This window comes from Schistocerca piceifrons, chromosome 6 (genome assembly GCF_021461385.2).
Source record: "Schistocerca piceifrons isolate TAMUIC-IGC-003096 chromosome 6, iqSchPice1.1, whole genome shotgun sequence".
Lineage (NCBI taxonomy): Eukaryota > Metazoa > Arthropoda > Insecta > Orthoptera > Acrididae > Schistocerca > Schistocerca piceifrons.
The window spans coordinates 138,562,760-138,577,144 of record NC_060143.1 but is presented as its reverse complement, the minus strand read 5'-3'; the positions used below and the strand labels follow the sequence as shown (position 1 = coordinate 138,577,144).

The following is a 14,385-nucleotide window of genomic DNA, read 5'->3' as shown; positions in this document are numbered from 1 at the left end:
TTAGATGTGTTATCGTGCCTTTAATGCTTAATTACTATGGAGATTGTTTAATTTATCATGTTTTAATATGTGTAATTTACATTCCACGTTTTATGCGATTTTTATTTTTAGGTATCTTTTGCATTCTCACTCTTTTTTGTGGGAAATAAAAACCTATTCACGAAGGAAGCACTCGTAACACTTCTGGCCAAAATTTGCATCAGTTTAAAGCATAGCGTAGACCTTCCCTCTTAGTGTACGGCGGCACACCTACTTCAGTAAGCATGTTTGACAACCGCGCGCCAGGGATAAAGATCTGCCTATATTTTAAGGTTGCACCCTGTATCGTACCTTAGCTATTATAGAGAAAAAAATTGTAAATGTTTCTTAAATAATATTTTAACTATGTATTGCGATTTTTTTGATTGTTTTCAGGATTCCGTACCATAATAGGTAAAACCGGAACCCTTATAGAACCACTTCGTTGTCCGCTTGTAGAACCACTTCGTTGTCTGTCTGTTCATAACACTTTTTCCCTGGAACTACGTGTTAAAATGAAATTTGTGTCAGAAAGTAAGATTTGTAATCCTTTGGCGGTGTGAAAAATTTAAGCTTCCAAGTCAGTGCAGTCAAAAGATATGGCTATTTGTCACATATTTTGATACTCGCAAACTGACTCGTAAAAACCTATGGGGTCCTTCCCGTTGACCTAGAGAAATGAACTTTGGCAAGAAGCAAAGTTTACATTTCAAATAAAGAAAAAATTTGAAAATTGTTATTTTTATCATGGCAGCAACACCACCAACCGTTACGGAATTGTCTCGAATGGAAAACAGCCAACAGTTGCACTAATTATGTTTATTCTAAACCTTGACCATGGTTTCTGCTATAATAATATAGCCTTCTTCAGAAGTCCTAAAAAGTGATCAAAATAACATCTAAACTAATAGTACAATCTATGCAGAAACTTCTAAAATTACGTATGTGATAATATATTACTTACATAAGCTTTTAAAAATGAAAAACGTCTTAGCCCAGCGGCTGCGTCAAGATCAATAAAATAAAATAACTGCAACAGACGTAAGCCTGTTTCGATCATAAGTAAAACTACATATGGCACCGTGTGTCCTCTGTCACTACATCTCTTATACTAGGCGCACAGTGATGTGCTACATCCTGCGCGCAATATTAGGCGCTCCCCACATTGAGCTACAACGCGCCGTTTATCAGGACACTAGCTGATATCTACGATAAAATATTAATAACAAGCACTACAAGTGCAACTGAAGGACCATATACTTATTAATACGACTGTCCAAAAGTTAAAATGCTGTTGCATACGATCATTAAAGTGGTCAAACATTAACAAATTCAAAGTTTGCATCACTATTTGAAGCATCAGCAGAAACCATGGTCAAGGTTTAGAATAAACATAATCAGTGCAACTGTGGGCTGTTTTTCATTCGTGAAAATTGTTAATTTATTTCCTGAATGAAGTTTGGAAGGTAGGAGTCAGGTACTGGCAGAAGTAAAGCTGTGAGGACGGGCCGTGAGTCTTGCTTGGGTAGCTCAGTTGGTAGAGTACTTGCCCACGAAAGGCAAAGATCCCGACTTCGAGTCTCGGTCCGACACGCAGTTTTAATCTGCCAGGAAATTTCTGTTAATTTGTTGTTATATCACACGAAAAAAATATTTTGTCATTTGCTACCCGACTGTCGATCTGTCCGTCTGTTAGCTATCGATATCAGGCAAAAATCCTCGAGACTCTAGATTGCCAGGTTGGCTGAACTATATATAAGCATAATTAAGTTTGTACGGTACTCTCAAAGCACGAGTGCTACTCGCAATTGGCGAGCTTTTTCTTTTTTTCCTTTCCAAATTTCGTCTTGGTTTCCTTTACTGCTCGCTGAATACATACAACGAAAACCGTCGGGAGTAGGCTACAACTCTTTCTTACTCGCTTCTCAACTACAGTTTCCCTTTCATGCTCTTTGAATCTTGTTACTGCAGTTCGGTTTATGTTGTAGATAACCTTTCACTATCTTCATTTTATCCGTACTACCTTCAAAATTTCAAAGCTGTTCGAAGCTTTCTCGAAATCTACTAATGCTGTAAGTGTAGGTTTGCCTTTCCTTGCCCTATCTTCTTAGGTAAGACGTTGCTACATTCCTCTGGAACTCCAGAATGAGATTTTCACTCTGCAGCGGAGTGTGCGCTCTGGAACTCAATCTCATATTTCCCGAGGTCAGCTTCTACCGGTTTCTATTCATCGGTAAATAACTCGTGTCACTATTTTGCAACCGTGACTTATTAAACGGATGTTTTGGTAGTATTCGCACCTGTCGGCGCCTGCTGTCTTTGGACATGGAATTATTACAGTCTGCTTTAAGTCTGAGAGTATTTCCACTGCCCCATGCGTCGTGCACGCAAGGTGCAATACTTTAGTTGTCGCTGGCACTCGTAGTGACATCGGTGGTTCTGAGGGAATGTCGTCTATTTTAGACGGCTCGTTTCAACTTAGGTCTTTCAGTGCTGTCAAATTCTTCTCGCAGTGTCGTATCTCCCGTCTTCGCAGTATATCGGGCACATGTGTCTGTTTGTACTTGGGGAAAATATCCGTGTAGTTGTGAGAGTGAGGTGGTGTGTGCCGTGTTGCAGACGGACCGGGCGTCAGGATGTCTGCGGAGGAGGCGCGCGCGGCGGCCGACCCGCGCCTGCAGCTGCTGCAGGAGATGCGGCCGCACAACCTCGACATGATCCGCTTCGCCTCCTACCGCACCGCCTGCAAGCTGCGCTACGTCCAGAAGAGGGCCAACCGTGAGTATCCGCATTGACTGCCTGCTCTCTGCTGCTCTACAGAGAGAACCGTAGACTACCGTAGTCTATCGTAAATCAGCGTACACTACGTATACTACTGGCCATTAAAATTGCTACACCACGAAGATGACGTGCTACAGACGCGAAATTTAACCGACAGGAAGAAGATGATGCGATATGCAAATGATTAGCTTTTCAGAGCATTCACACAAGATTGGCGCCGGTGCCGACACTTACAACGTGCTGACATGAGGAAAGTTTCCAATCGATTTCTCATACACAAACAGCAGTTGACCGGCGTTGCCTGGTGAAACGTTGTTGTGATGCCTCGTGTAAGGAGGAGAAATGCCTACCATCACGTTTCCGCCTTCGATAAAGGTCGGATTGTCTCCTACCGCGATTGCGGTTTATCGTATCGCGACATTGCTGCTCGCGTTGATCGAGATCAAATGACTGTTAGCAGAATATGGAATCGGTGGGTTCAGGAGGGTAATACGGAACGCCGTGCTGGATCCCAACGGCCTCGTATCACTAGCAGTCGAGATGACAGGCGTGTGTGGGGGGGACACAGTTCGTTGGCTCCCAGTTTCTCTCACACACATTCAGTTGTATTTCTTTCCCTGCCAATAATCCTACCATTTACTGCGCCATTTATATAGTGTACCAAAACTACCAAACCATAGTTTTGGTAGACCGCAACTCTACAGTCCAAACCAGTGCTTGTTGTTACCTTGCAGAATAAGCGTAGTAACTGATCGTAGAGAAAGGCTTTGCAGGCAGTCGTGATGACCTTCTGTTAACATAATTAAATTTAAAAGTTCTTGTCACATTAAACTGTGTGCTGGACTGAGGCTCCAACCCAGGATCTTAACCTTTCGCAGGCAAGTGCTCGGCAGGTCGTGAGTCGTGGTTTGGCAGCCCAGTTGGTAGAGCACTTGCCCGTAAAAGGCTAGGTTCCAGGATTCGAATCCGGCTCTGGCAAATAGTTTTAATCTCCCAGGAAGTGTCTTATGAGTGCACACTCCGCTGGAGAGCGAAAATTTCATTCTGGAATCGTTAAAGTGAGAAGGAAAGAGTGTCAGTGCTGAAGGGAAAGGTGATCGTTTACAAATTGCCGAAGAAAGGACATGATGGTGCCAAGCGGAATAGGATTAAAGTATGTACCCCAAAGAAAAAATAGTAGCAGGAGGAAAGTGCACACTGTAAATATACCATTGGCGATATGAATAAATGTCTTATAATAAGTTCTGAACAGTTTTATCATGTTTTAATACCATACAGATCACTGTAGATATCGCATTAAAATTATGCAGTTTCGTTTCAAATGCATTTCGGAAACTACTCTAAAATAACCCCATTTATCTTCGAATGCGTGCTGGTATGCAAATAAAACGGAAGAAAAATTTTTGTAACGTTCACCTCATGATAACTAGGAACCAGTATCGAGTGCTGAAATTATGGTCAGTCGAACTACGACACAGTTGTCTGCTTCGAGGCACACGAGAAAGACAAGCTGCGGCGCATAGATCACGAAGGTAGCCTGAACCCGCTCGCTTAGCTAAGCAGACAAAATGCGTTTCTACACCTGTTAGCTCGCTGCTGGGCGTGTACGTACTAACGAGAATTGCATCTTATATTGGAATGTGCTTTTATGAAGTCTTACTGATTAACAGTACTACAACAAAATTTAATTTAAGATCAGTACTAGATTTACATGGTATAATGGCTTGTTTATAGCATTAGTCTTTTCTGCTTAACAGTCCTCATTTCACACAAGAGGTGGCGTCTTATGCAACTGATAATCATTTTGGCGTGATTTTAATTTTATTGTACCCTAGATAAGCCGTAACAAATTGTAAGTTGGCCTGTAGACTTCCGACCATTGTAGGACTGATAACAGTAAGACTCCATATTAGTGTATTCCAGTGGAAGATGCAATTCTCGTTTGTACGTACACACATAGTTAAGAGTTAACATATGTAGAAATGCAGTTTGTCTGCTGAGTCGAGCGATCGCAGGCCAACCTTCGTGACGTAGGCGCCGCGGCCTGTCTTTCTCGTGGGCCTCGGTCTGCTTCCTACTGTGCACCCCCTAATGTGACGTCATTCATTCTAGCACTGCAGGTGATGAGCTGTTCACAGCGCCAGATCAGTATTCTTCTTTGAAACCTTAGGTAGCTATTGTGAATGTGTTAGTGTCGGGTGTTTTGAAAGAGACGTTGTCATTACAGCGCCGTGGCCGAGTGGTCCAAAGCACACACTGGTAATTAACTCACCAACATGCATTCGCTTTCCACAGACAACAATTTCTTTATTTTCTCATTTATTTCATTTTACTCCTCGCAATATTACTCATTATAAAATTAAAATATATTAAACAGTTCAGTTTATATATGTAAAATTAACATATTCAATTTAGTTACGATTGTTATGAATGCCATAAAGAAACATGAATTTTTGCAAAAATATCACAGCTTGTGTTAGCAGAATAGAACGCCAAAGGTAGCCGGGAAATTATGAGAAAAATTGTACTGTCTATTGTATTTGGTTGTAAGAGATGTCCAAATAAATGAGTAGTTATGTGTGTGAACAATGTACTTAACATTTCGTTGGGCATCTACGTGAGCGTTCCCGCACTTATTCAACGAACCTTTGCCGAAATTCTCTCCTCTTCGTTTGTATCTAGCCTGTTTCGTATACCTATCCTCTCTGGGAAGGGTCCCATAGTGAAGTGAAAAACGCAAGTATCGGTCGAACGAGGGTTTTGTAAGCTACCTCATTCGTGGTTGGACTACGCTTCCTGAGGATTCTTCCACGGAATCTGTCTCTGGCATCTGTCTTTCCTGCCATTACATTTCTTTGGTTGTTCCGTTTTGAATCGCTTCTTATGGATACTTCCAGGTATTTAATATGTGTGATCGTCTATATTAGTGTAATCAAAAGGCAATGGGTGTTTCTTCATGTTTGGGTGCAATACGCTAAATTTTTTAATATTAAGAATCCACTTCAAATCCAGAAGCATTGATTCTCTGTAGGTCTTTCTAATTTTGTGACTTCACTATATACGACAGCCTCACGGGGCTTCCGGGGTTATCCACTAGGTCAGTTATACAGGGTGTTACAAAAAGGTACGGCCAAACTTTCAGGAAACATTCCTCACACACAAAGAAAGAAAATATGTTGTGTGGACATGTGTCCGGAAACGCTTACTTTCCATGTTAGAGCTCATTTTATTACTTCTCTTCAAATCACATTAATCATGGAATGGAAACACAGCAACAGAACGTAGCAGCGTGACTTCAAACACTTTGTTACAGGAAATGTTCAAAATGTCCTCCGTTAGCGAGGATACATGCATCCACCCTCCGTCGCATGGAATCCCTGAAGCGCTGATGCAGCCCTGGAGAATGGCGTATTGTATCACAGCCGTCCACAATATGGGCACGAAGAGTTTCTACATCTGGTACCGGGGTTGCATAGACAAGAGCTTTCAAATGCCCCCATAAACGAAAGTCAAGAGGGTTGAGGTCAGGAGAGCGTGGAGACCATCGAATTGGTCCGCCTCTACCAATCCATCGGTCACCGAATCTGCTGTTGAGAAGCGTACGAACACTTCGACTGAAATGTGCAGGAGCTCCATCGTGCATGAACCACATGTTGTGTCGTACTTGTAAAGGCACATGTTCTAGCAGCACAGGTAGAGTATCCCGTATGAAATCATGATAACGTGCTCCATTGAGCGTAGGTGGAAGAATATGGGGCCCAATCAAGACATCACCAACAATGCCTGCCCAAAGGTTCACAGAAAATATGTGTTGATGACGTGATTGCACAATTGCGTGCGGATTCTCGTCAGCCCACACATGTTGATTGTGAAAATTTACAATTTGATCACGTTGGAATGAAGCCTCATCCGTAAAGAGAGAATTTGTACTGAAATGAAGATTGACATATTGTTGGATGAACCATTCGCAGAAGTGTACCCGTGGAGGCCAATCAGCTGCTGATAGTGCCTGCACACGCTGTACATGGTTCGGAAACAACTGGTTCTCCCGTAGCACTCTCCATACAGTGATGTGGTCAACTTTACCTTGTACAGCAGCAACTTCCCTGACGCTGACATTAGGGTTGTCGTCAACTGCACGAAGAATTTCCTCGTCCATTGCAGGTGTCCTCGTCGTTCTAGGTCTTCCCCAGTCGCGAGTCATAGGCTGGAATGTTCCGTGCTCCCTAAGACGCCGATCAATTGCTTCGAACGTCTTCCCTTCGGGACACCTTCGTTCTGGAAATCTGTCTCGATACAAACGTACCGCGCCACGGCTATTGCCCCGTGCTAATCCATACATCAAATGGGCATCTGCCAACTCCGCATTTGTAAACATTGCACTGACTGCAAAACCACGTTCGTGATGATGAACACTAACCTGTTGATGCTACGTACTGATGTGCTTGATGCTAGTACTATAGAGCAATGAGTCGCATGTCAACACAAGCACCGAAGTCAACATTACCTTCCTTCAATTGGGCTAGCTGTCGGTGAATCGAGGAAGTACAGTACATACTGACGAAACTAAAACATGGAAAGTAAGCGTTTCCGGACACATGTCCACATAACGTCTTTTCTTTATTTGTGTGTGAGGAATGTTTCCTGAAAGTTTGGCCGTACTTTTTTTGTAACATCCTGTATACAGGGTGGTCCATTGATAGTGACCGGGCCAAATATCTCACGAAATAAGCGTCAAATGAAAAAACTACAAAGAAGGAAACTCGTCTAGCTTGAAGGGGGAAACCAGATGGCGCTATGGTTGGCCCGCTAGATGGCGCTGCCATAGGTCAAACGGATATCAACTGCGTTTTTTAAAAAAATAGGAACACCCATTTTTATTACATATTCGTGTAGTACGTAAATAAATATGAATGTTTCAGTTGGATCACTTCTTTCGCTTTGTGATAGATGGCGCTGTAATAGTCACAAACATATGGCTAATAGTCACAAACATATGGCTCACAATTTTAGACGAACAGTTGGTAACATGTCCTGATGCAGTTTGGAATTCCTGTGTGATGGTCTGGATAGATGTCTCTCTATTACACTTTCCGACCCTCTTCAACTGTCGGTGGTCTGTCAGTCAACAGACGAGGTCGGCCTGTACACTTTTGTGCTGTACGTGTCCCTTCACGTTTCCACTCCACTATCACACCAGAAACAGTGGACCAAGGGATGTTTAGAAGTGTGGAAATCTCGTGTACAGAAGTATGACACAAGTGACACCCAATCACCTGACTACGTTTGAAGTCCGTGAGTTCCGCACAGCGCCCCATTCTGCTCTCTCACGATGTCTAATGACTACTGAGGTCGCTGATAAGGAGTACCTGGCAGTAGGTGGCAGCACAATGCACATAATACGGAAAACGTATTTTTTTGGGGTGTCTGGATACTTTTGATCACATAGTGTATATACATAAATTCCATATATTCGATTTAGTTACTCTTTAGATTTCAAAAGGCTTTAGGCCACCATATTGCAGCACACTAGTAAATGTGCACAAGCTGCCACAGTTTCTGTTTCTTCAAGCACATAAAACGGTAACTTAGTTCGTATCACCCTGACTCTGACAAAGGAATTGCTCTCACAGGCTGCCTGCATTCTCAGGTGGCAGTACTTTACGTAGAGATAATTTGTCAACTTGTTAAAAGATATGATAAATACTTGAATCTAAATGGTGATTATACAGAGAAGTAATACAAAGGTGCAGGTTAAAAATCTTCTGATTAATTTTATTTATTTATTCCAGTATTTTTATATAACCCAACGAACATTATTTTCTGCATAGACGTTGCTGTTGTGGTCTCCAGTCTGAGAACTGGTTTGATGCAGCTCGTCACACTAGTCTATGTTTTGCAAACCTTTAATCTCTGCATAGCTACAACAGACATCCATTTGAACCTGCTAACTATAGTCAAACTATGGTCTCTCTGTACAAGTTTTGTCCCCCACACTTCCCTCCAGTACCAAACTGATGATTCCTTGATGCTTCATGATGTGTCTCATAAAGTTTGAGCAACTGAGGTCAACGGACTGTTCCGCACATCAACTTCAGCTGACGATGCTGTCTGAAAATGGCCTAAGCATAGGCCGAAATCGTTCATTTTAATAAAGTACCCATCCTGATGTAGACTGTTGTTTCACTGATTTTATATCCTATTAATTCAAAATGTTTACCAGGTATTAGGTTGGAAGTCTCGTAACACTTCTCTCTCTCTCTCTCTCTCTCTCTCTCTCTCTCTCTCTCTCTCACACACACACACACACACACACACACACACACACACACACACACACCATTCCATACCTTAGTCATTACTCGAATGACGAAGTCACATTGATTATATTTAATACTGAAGCAATAATCGGTACAATCCCACCTTGTGCCTTTTGTTTCTGAAAAACTTACTATTAGCTAGACAAATCATTCGCCAATTCTGATGGGACAAAAAATTGTTTTTGTGTTTGGAATCAAAATCATTAACAAGATTTTTTTCTTGAAATTTACAACTTGACTTTTGAAAAAATTAACCAAGTGAGCGCAAATTTCAACATCATGGCAGCACACGCTTGTTTCCTCTACTTTCGCCGCTAACAATACTGAACTTAATCAAAGAAAGAGGATGTATTTCATTAATCTTGTTGTTGATCTTAGTATCAGTAATGAGTGTTACTGCTCAGACCTAAATAATAGATTTTGTGTTAGAAATCAACTAACCGATTTTGATGTGTGCTGAAGGCATTACATTTGTACTTCTAGTTCTTATTTCATTTATTGACCTGGCATTTGCTGGAATTGCTCTGTGAGCAACTTCACCATGGAATTAACCTAAAAAATTGTTCCATCCAAGGCAGTTATACTTGGGACAAAGGAATACTGTAAACACATTAACATTCAGCATTGTAAGGAACAGGTCATGAGTCCAACAGTGATGGGTGGATTGAGCCACTTATAAATCAGGGTGAAAAACAGTTGACCCACTGGGATGTGGTCCAAAGTAGTGGTGATGGTGGCTGGAATCGACCAGTAGTTCATCAGTAAAACATCCCTGATTAAGAAAAGTCTTTGATTCACAACAGTTACAGTGACAGGGTCGAGGTTGGAGGGTCACCTATTGTCCTCTTGTGATATATTCAGCCACAATCACAGCAGCAAGCCAGAGTTAGCTGTTGCCAACCAGAAAGGCGGGGTATGTGTTATGGTGGCTGGCGGCAGTGTGGTGCCTCAGCACATCAGCAGGGAGCTGATGCAAGGCAGATCAGCTGCTGGTGAAGGTCTAAAAAGGAAGCTCTGGCTGCTATCCTGCTACCATAGTGGCAGCTTAAAGCCCACCAGAGTGAGAAGGGCTATATACCATGGCCTCCAACACGGTTGATGAAGATGACATGCGTCCACTCTGGGTAGGGGACAGCAACAATCTAGGCCCACCCATGATGGTGGAGAGTGACAGTGTGGCTGGGTGGCTAGGTGGCCCAGGCTCGAACCCATGGCTCACTAGGGACTTGGGAGAGCTGGCCGTTAAACAGAAGGTGGTCACTCTGTGGGTGACCTATCAGTGTGAAAGTGCCAAGTTGACTGCATATAGCCTCAGATCAGGCGCAAGCCTGCAGATACTGGTAAAAACAGTCGGCAGTGGCTAGCTGCTTCATCTCAGACTGCAAGTAATATTATTCTCTTGTTTATCTGCTGGCTTTGACTGTTTCATGGTATACTGAGCACAACATAGCACTACTGAGAATGAGGGTCTACGTTTGGCAGGATATATGTGAACTGGGCTTCCAGAAGCCCTGTCGGTGCTGTATGGTGACACAATTTAGACTTTTAGAGACACTGGCTGTAGTCTTCTGCATCATCAGTTTACTGAATGGGTCTTCTTGTGTACTGAATACTCACTCTTGGTCCATAGCACATATTTATCAACCTGATGGGTGTTTCTCTCCACATTCTGCTGAATATATGTAGGAGCAGCTCACTACTCCAGGCAAAGCCAATGTGCAGTGCTCCTCTCCGCTTTGAGAAATCTAGTCTCCAGACTGTGACCTCTTTACATTTCTTAATACATGTTTTGTGGGTTGACATAGAATATACAGTTTTTCTCTAATGTGTTGTAAACCTCATGGTTCACTGGCTACTTAGTAATTTAAGTGCTATTTCATAAAGTTAACCCAGTCTGCTGGTAGCTGATGTACTAGGAGCTCAACTGTTCAGGCAATCCTGACGCCTAAAGTAGATACAAGTTACACATAGTAGAGTCAGAGCCACAATGGTAGCAGAAATAAAGACACTCTCTGTCATGATTGTACTGTGCACCTAATTATGGTCTTCCTCAATGATAATATCATTGAGGAAGTTGAACCCACATTAATCTCCCACCCCTTTTTGAAAGACTGCATAACAACACAACTCATTCTGTTATGATTACATACACCTGCTGAACTTATTCATTATATTACATATGAAGCTTAGAAACATATCAAAGTGAAACCACATACCTTACCACACTGTGAAAAATAATAAACCGAGCAAAATAAGAAACTATATGAACACAGCATAATTTACCATAAAATTTCACCATTCATTCCATATCTATTACATAATTGATCATAAACAATAAATATTCTCAGGCCATACTGTAAGCTTCGTGAATTGTTCACATGATGGGGCTGTATAAGGTATCTCATGAGCTTTTCATTCCTTTCTTTCCCTCATGCCACTATCTTCTTTCCAAGTAGTGGCACTGCCATTTGTGGTAAGACATCTGGAGCTTTTAAAAGGCCGAAGATGTCCTACATGGACAGTGGCTGTCCCTGTCAGTAGCTGTAACTTAGCATTTACTGGTGACATGATTTCCATAACTTGATACAGTCCTTGAAATAGCATAATAAATTTCTGTGTTTTACACTTCGGCATATAGGGTCTATTTAACATTGCCCATTGTCCAGTCCTTTAGTATGGCAACCTGTTAGTATACCACCCCATTTTCTGCTGCCACTCGAGTGCCTTAGTATTTACCATTTCCACTTGTTTCCATATGTCTTTCAACTTTTCTGCAAAATTCCATTATGATTCTGTGTTCTTCCATATTTTAGGTGTAATGAATTCAGGTGGTGATAGTGCCTGCCTTCCTTCCTTCCTTCCTTCCATACAACACTTCATACGGGAAGAACCCAATGCTATCGTGCACCTTTGAATTGTAACTGATCACGACATAGGATAGTTAAATATCCCATTTGTTATGGTGCTATTTATGTGATAACTTACCATTTTATTTATAGTCTAGTGTATGTGCTCAATCCTCCCATTTACTTGTGGGTGTAAAAGATTAGTTCTTAGTTTCCAGATTCTTGGCAGGTGGCGGAATTGTTTCATTGGGTCTAACATGTAGTTGGTGCCCTGGTCAGTAATTAGTGGGTTGGGGACGCAAAACAATAACAAGTTATTTGGAAATTGGAAATTTGTAGTGAGGACTATGGGACCAAAGTGATCAGGTCATCAGTTCCTAGGCTTACACATCATTTAATCTAACTTATACTAACTTAAGCTAAGGACAAAAAACACACACACACACACACACACACACACACACACACACACACACACACACACACACACACACACACACACACACACACACACACATCTATGCCTGAGGGAGGACCCAAACCTCCAAAGGTGGGACCCCACGAGCCATGACAAGGCACCTCAGACCGCACAGCTACCCCACACAGCAACAATTTATTCATCATTGCTTCTGCTACTATACTCACACACTGATTTGGGATTGCAATCATTGTGATGCAACACAAAAAATGGTATGTAGTATCAACATCCAGTAGTTGCCAAATAGCGTTTGACTAACTGGACCAGAGATGTCCACCCAGTCATTTCAAATGGCTTGGGTGCCTCTGGTAATCTTTGAAGCGTTATTTGTTGATGGCTTAAAGTGGCCTGTTATGCACATGGCATGCAATTCCTTATGTACTAGTCAGTGTCATGTCTTTGCATTCACCACCAGTATCTCTTATCTACCCTACGGTTTATTCTGCATCCTTTATGTCCCAATAATACGTGACTGTGTGCTTCCTTTACCACTTCCTCATGCACTGCTGCAGGCACCACAATCCATGGTTGTACGTAGCAATCCATTGTGCAGTGCCAACTCTTGCAGTGCCTTGATTACCTCTCAGTACACGTTAGTTTTTTGCCATTCTTCAAGGCTTCGACCAAGCACTTATACGATACCAATTTTTCTGGTTAGTCCATCTGTGTAACTTTGCTTTTTGCCTGGTTCGTAGACCACATCAAAATTGAACTCGCTTAATTTCAGTGCCCACAGAGTCAACCTGCTTGAAGGATCTTTTAAACCCAATTGCCATTTTGATGTCATGCAATTGGTTAAGACATAATGTTTCCTGCCCCATAGGTAATACCTGAGATATGTTTCACTGTATATTAAACACAGTATGTCCTTTTCTGTGGTCAAGTAATTTTTTTGACATTTTAAAAATTGTCTTGATGTGTACAGTATGGGGGTTCTCTGTCTTGATCACTTCGTGGCATAAAATGCATCCTGTTGCCAGACTGCTTGCATCACAGAATTGAATAAATTCCTGTTCATAATTTGTAAATACTAATCAAGGCTACTCATCACAACATCCTTTAATTTCTGGAATGTAGCTTGGCATAAAGCCACCCACTGCCGTTTTGCACCTAAATGCGTCAACTGTCTGGCAACGTCAGCAAATCCCTTGTCACCTTTCTATAATAATTGGCTGATCCTAGCAATGACTGTAACTATTTAATAGTATGTGGTAGCTGTTAATTGTTTACTGCACTTATTAACCTTAGGCTGGTTTTTCTGCCATCCTGGCTAATCACATGTGCTGGGTGGTTCAACTCTGTTAACACAGAGTGGCATTTCCCGATACTCAGTGTTGAGCATGCTTAACACAACGACTTCTAGCCTTTGCATGTGCGCCTTCATGTCTGGAAAAAGTGCTAGACCTCTCAGCACTCTATCTAGAAATCACTGAAATGCTACTGGTGCATTCTTTAGTCCAACTCTCCTGCCAAAACCACTTCATAGGTGCTGAAATTGTCACTGCTAATAGGTACCACATAGTGGCTCTCTACGACACACAAGATATTATTCGGTAGATCAGCAGCTTGATGTAAACTGAGTCTTTATGACTGTGTACGTACTTTACTTGATGCTACCCTCATGACAGGAGAACTCTGCAACAGTGTGTCATTGACAGCCATGTTTTCCAGTCAGAACAACATTCCACTGAGTTTGATAGCGGGCTGCAAAAGATAAGTTTTTGCATGATGTCTTTTTAAGAAACCCAACCTCAAGATTGCACAGTATCCCTCACCTACATGGAGCAAAACTTCTGTATTCTCTTGTAAATGCTTCACCTCAGTGCAAAATCTGAGCATTTCTGAACCAGTAGTTGGAGCTACGAATGATGGCAGTTGAGTTTAGGCTTGTTCTGTGCATATATATTAAACATTCTCTGACAGCCAGTGGGCATTCTGTACT

General features: G+C 42.0%; 1 protein-coding gene across 7 annotated transcripts in view; it reads left to right on the top strand.

Moving 5' to 3' along the window:
• LOC124802531 (dystrobrevin beta) overlaps positions 1 to 14,385 on the top strand; it is a 604,748-nt gene that overhangs the window by 470,337 nt on the left and 120,026 nt on the right. For all 7 annotated transcript variants that reach the window (XM_047263382.1, XM_047263384.1, XM_047263383.1 and 4 more), the window contains one exon: positions 2,638 to 2,796. In XM_047263382.1, the coding sequence (XP_047119338.1) occupies positions 2,655 to 2,796 (142 nt within the window). In that variant the 5' untranslated portion in view covers positions 2,638 to 2,654. The remainder of the gene's footprint in view (positions 1 to 2,637; positions 2,797 to 14,385) is intronic.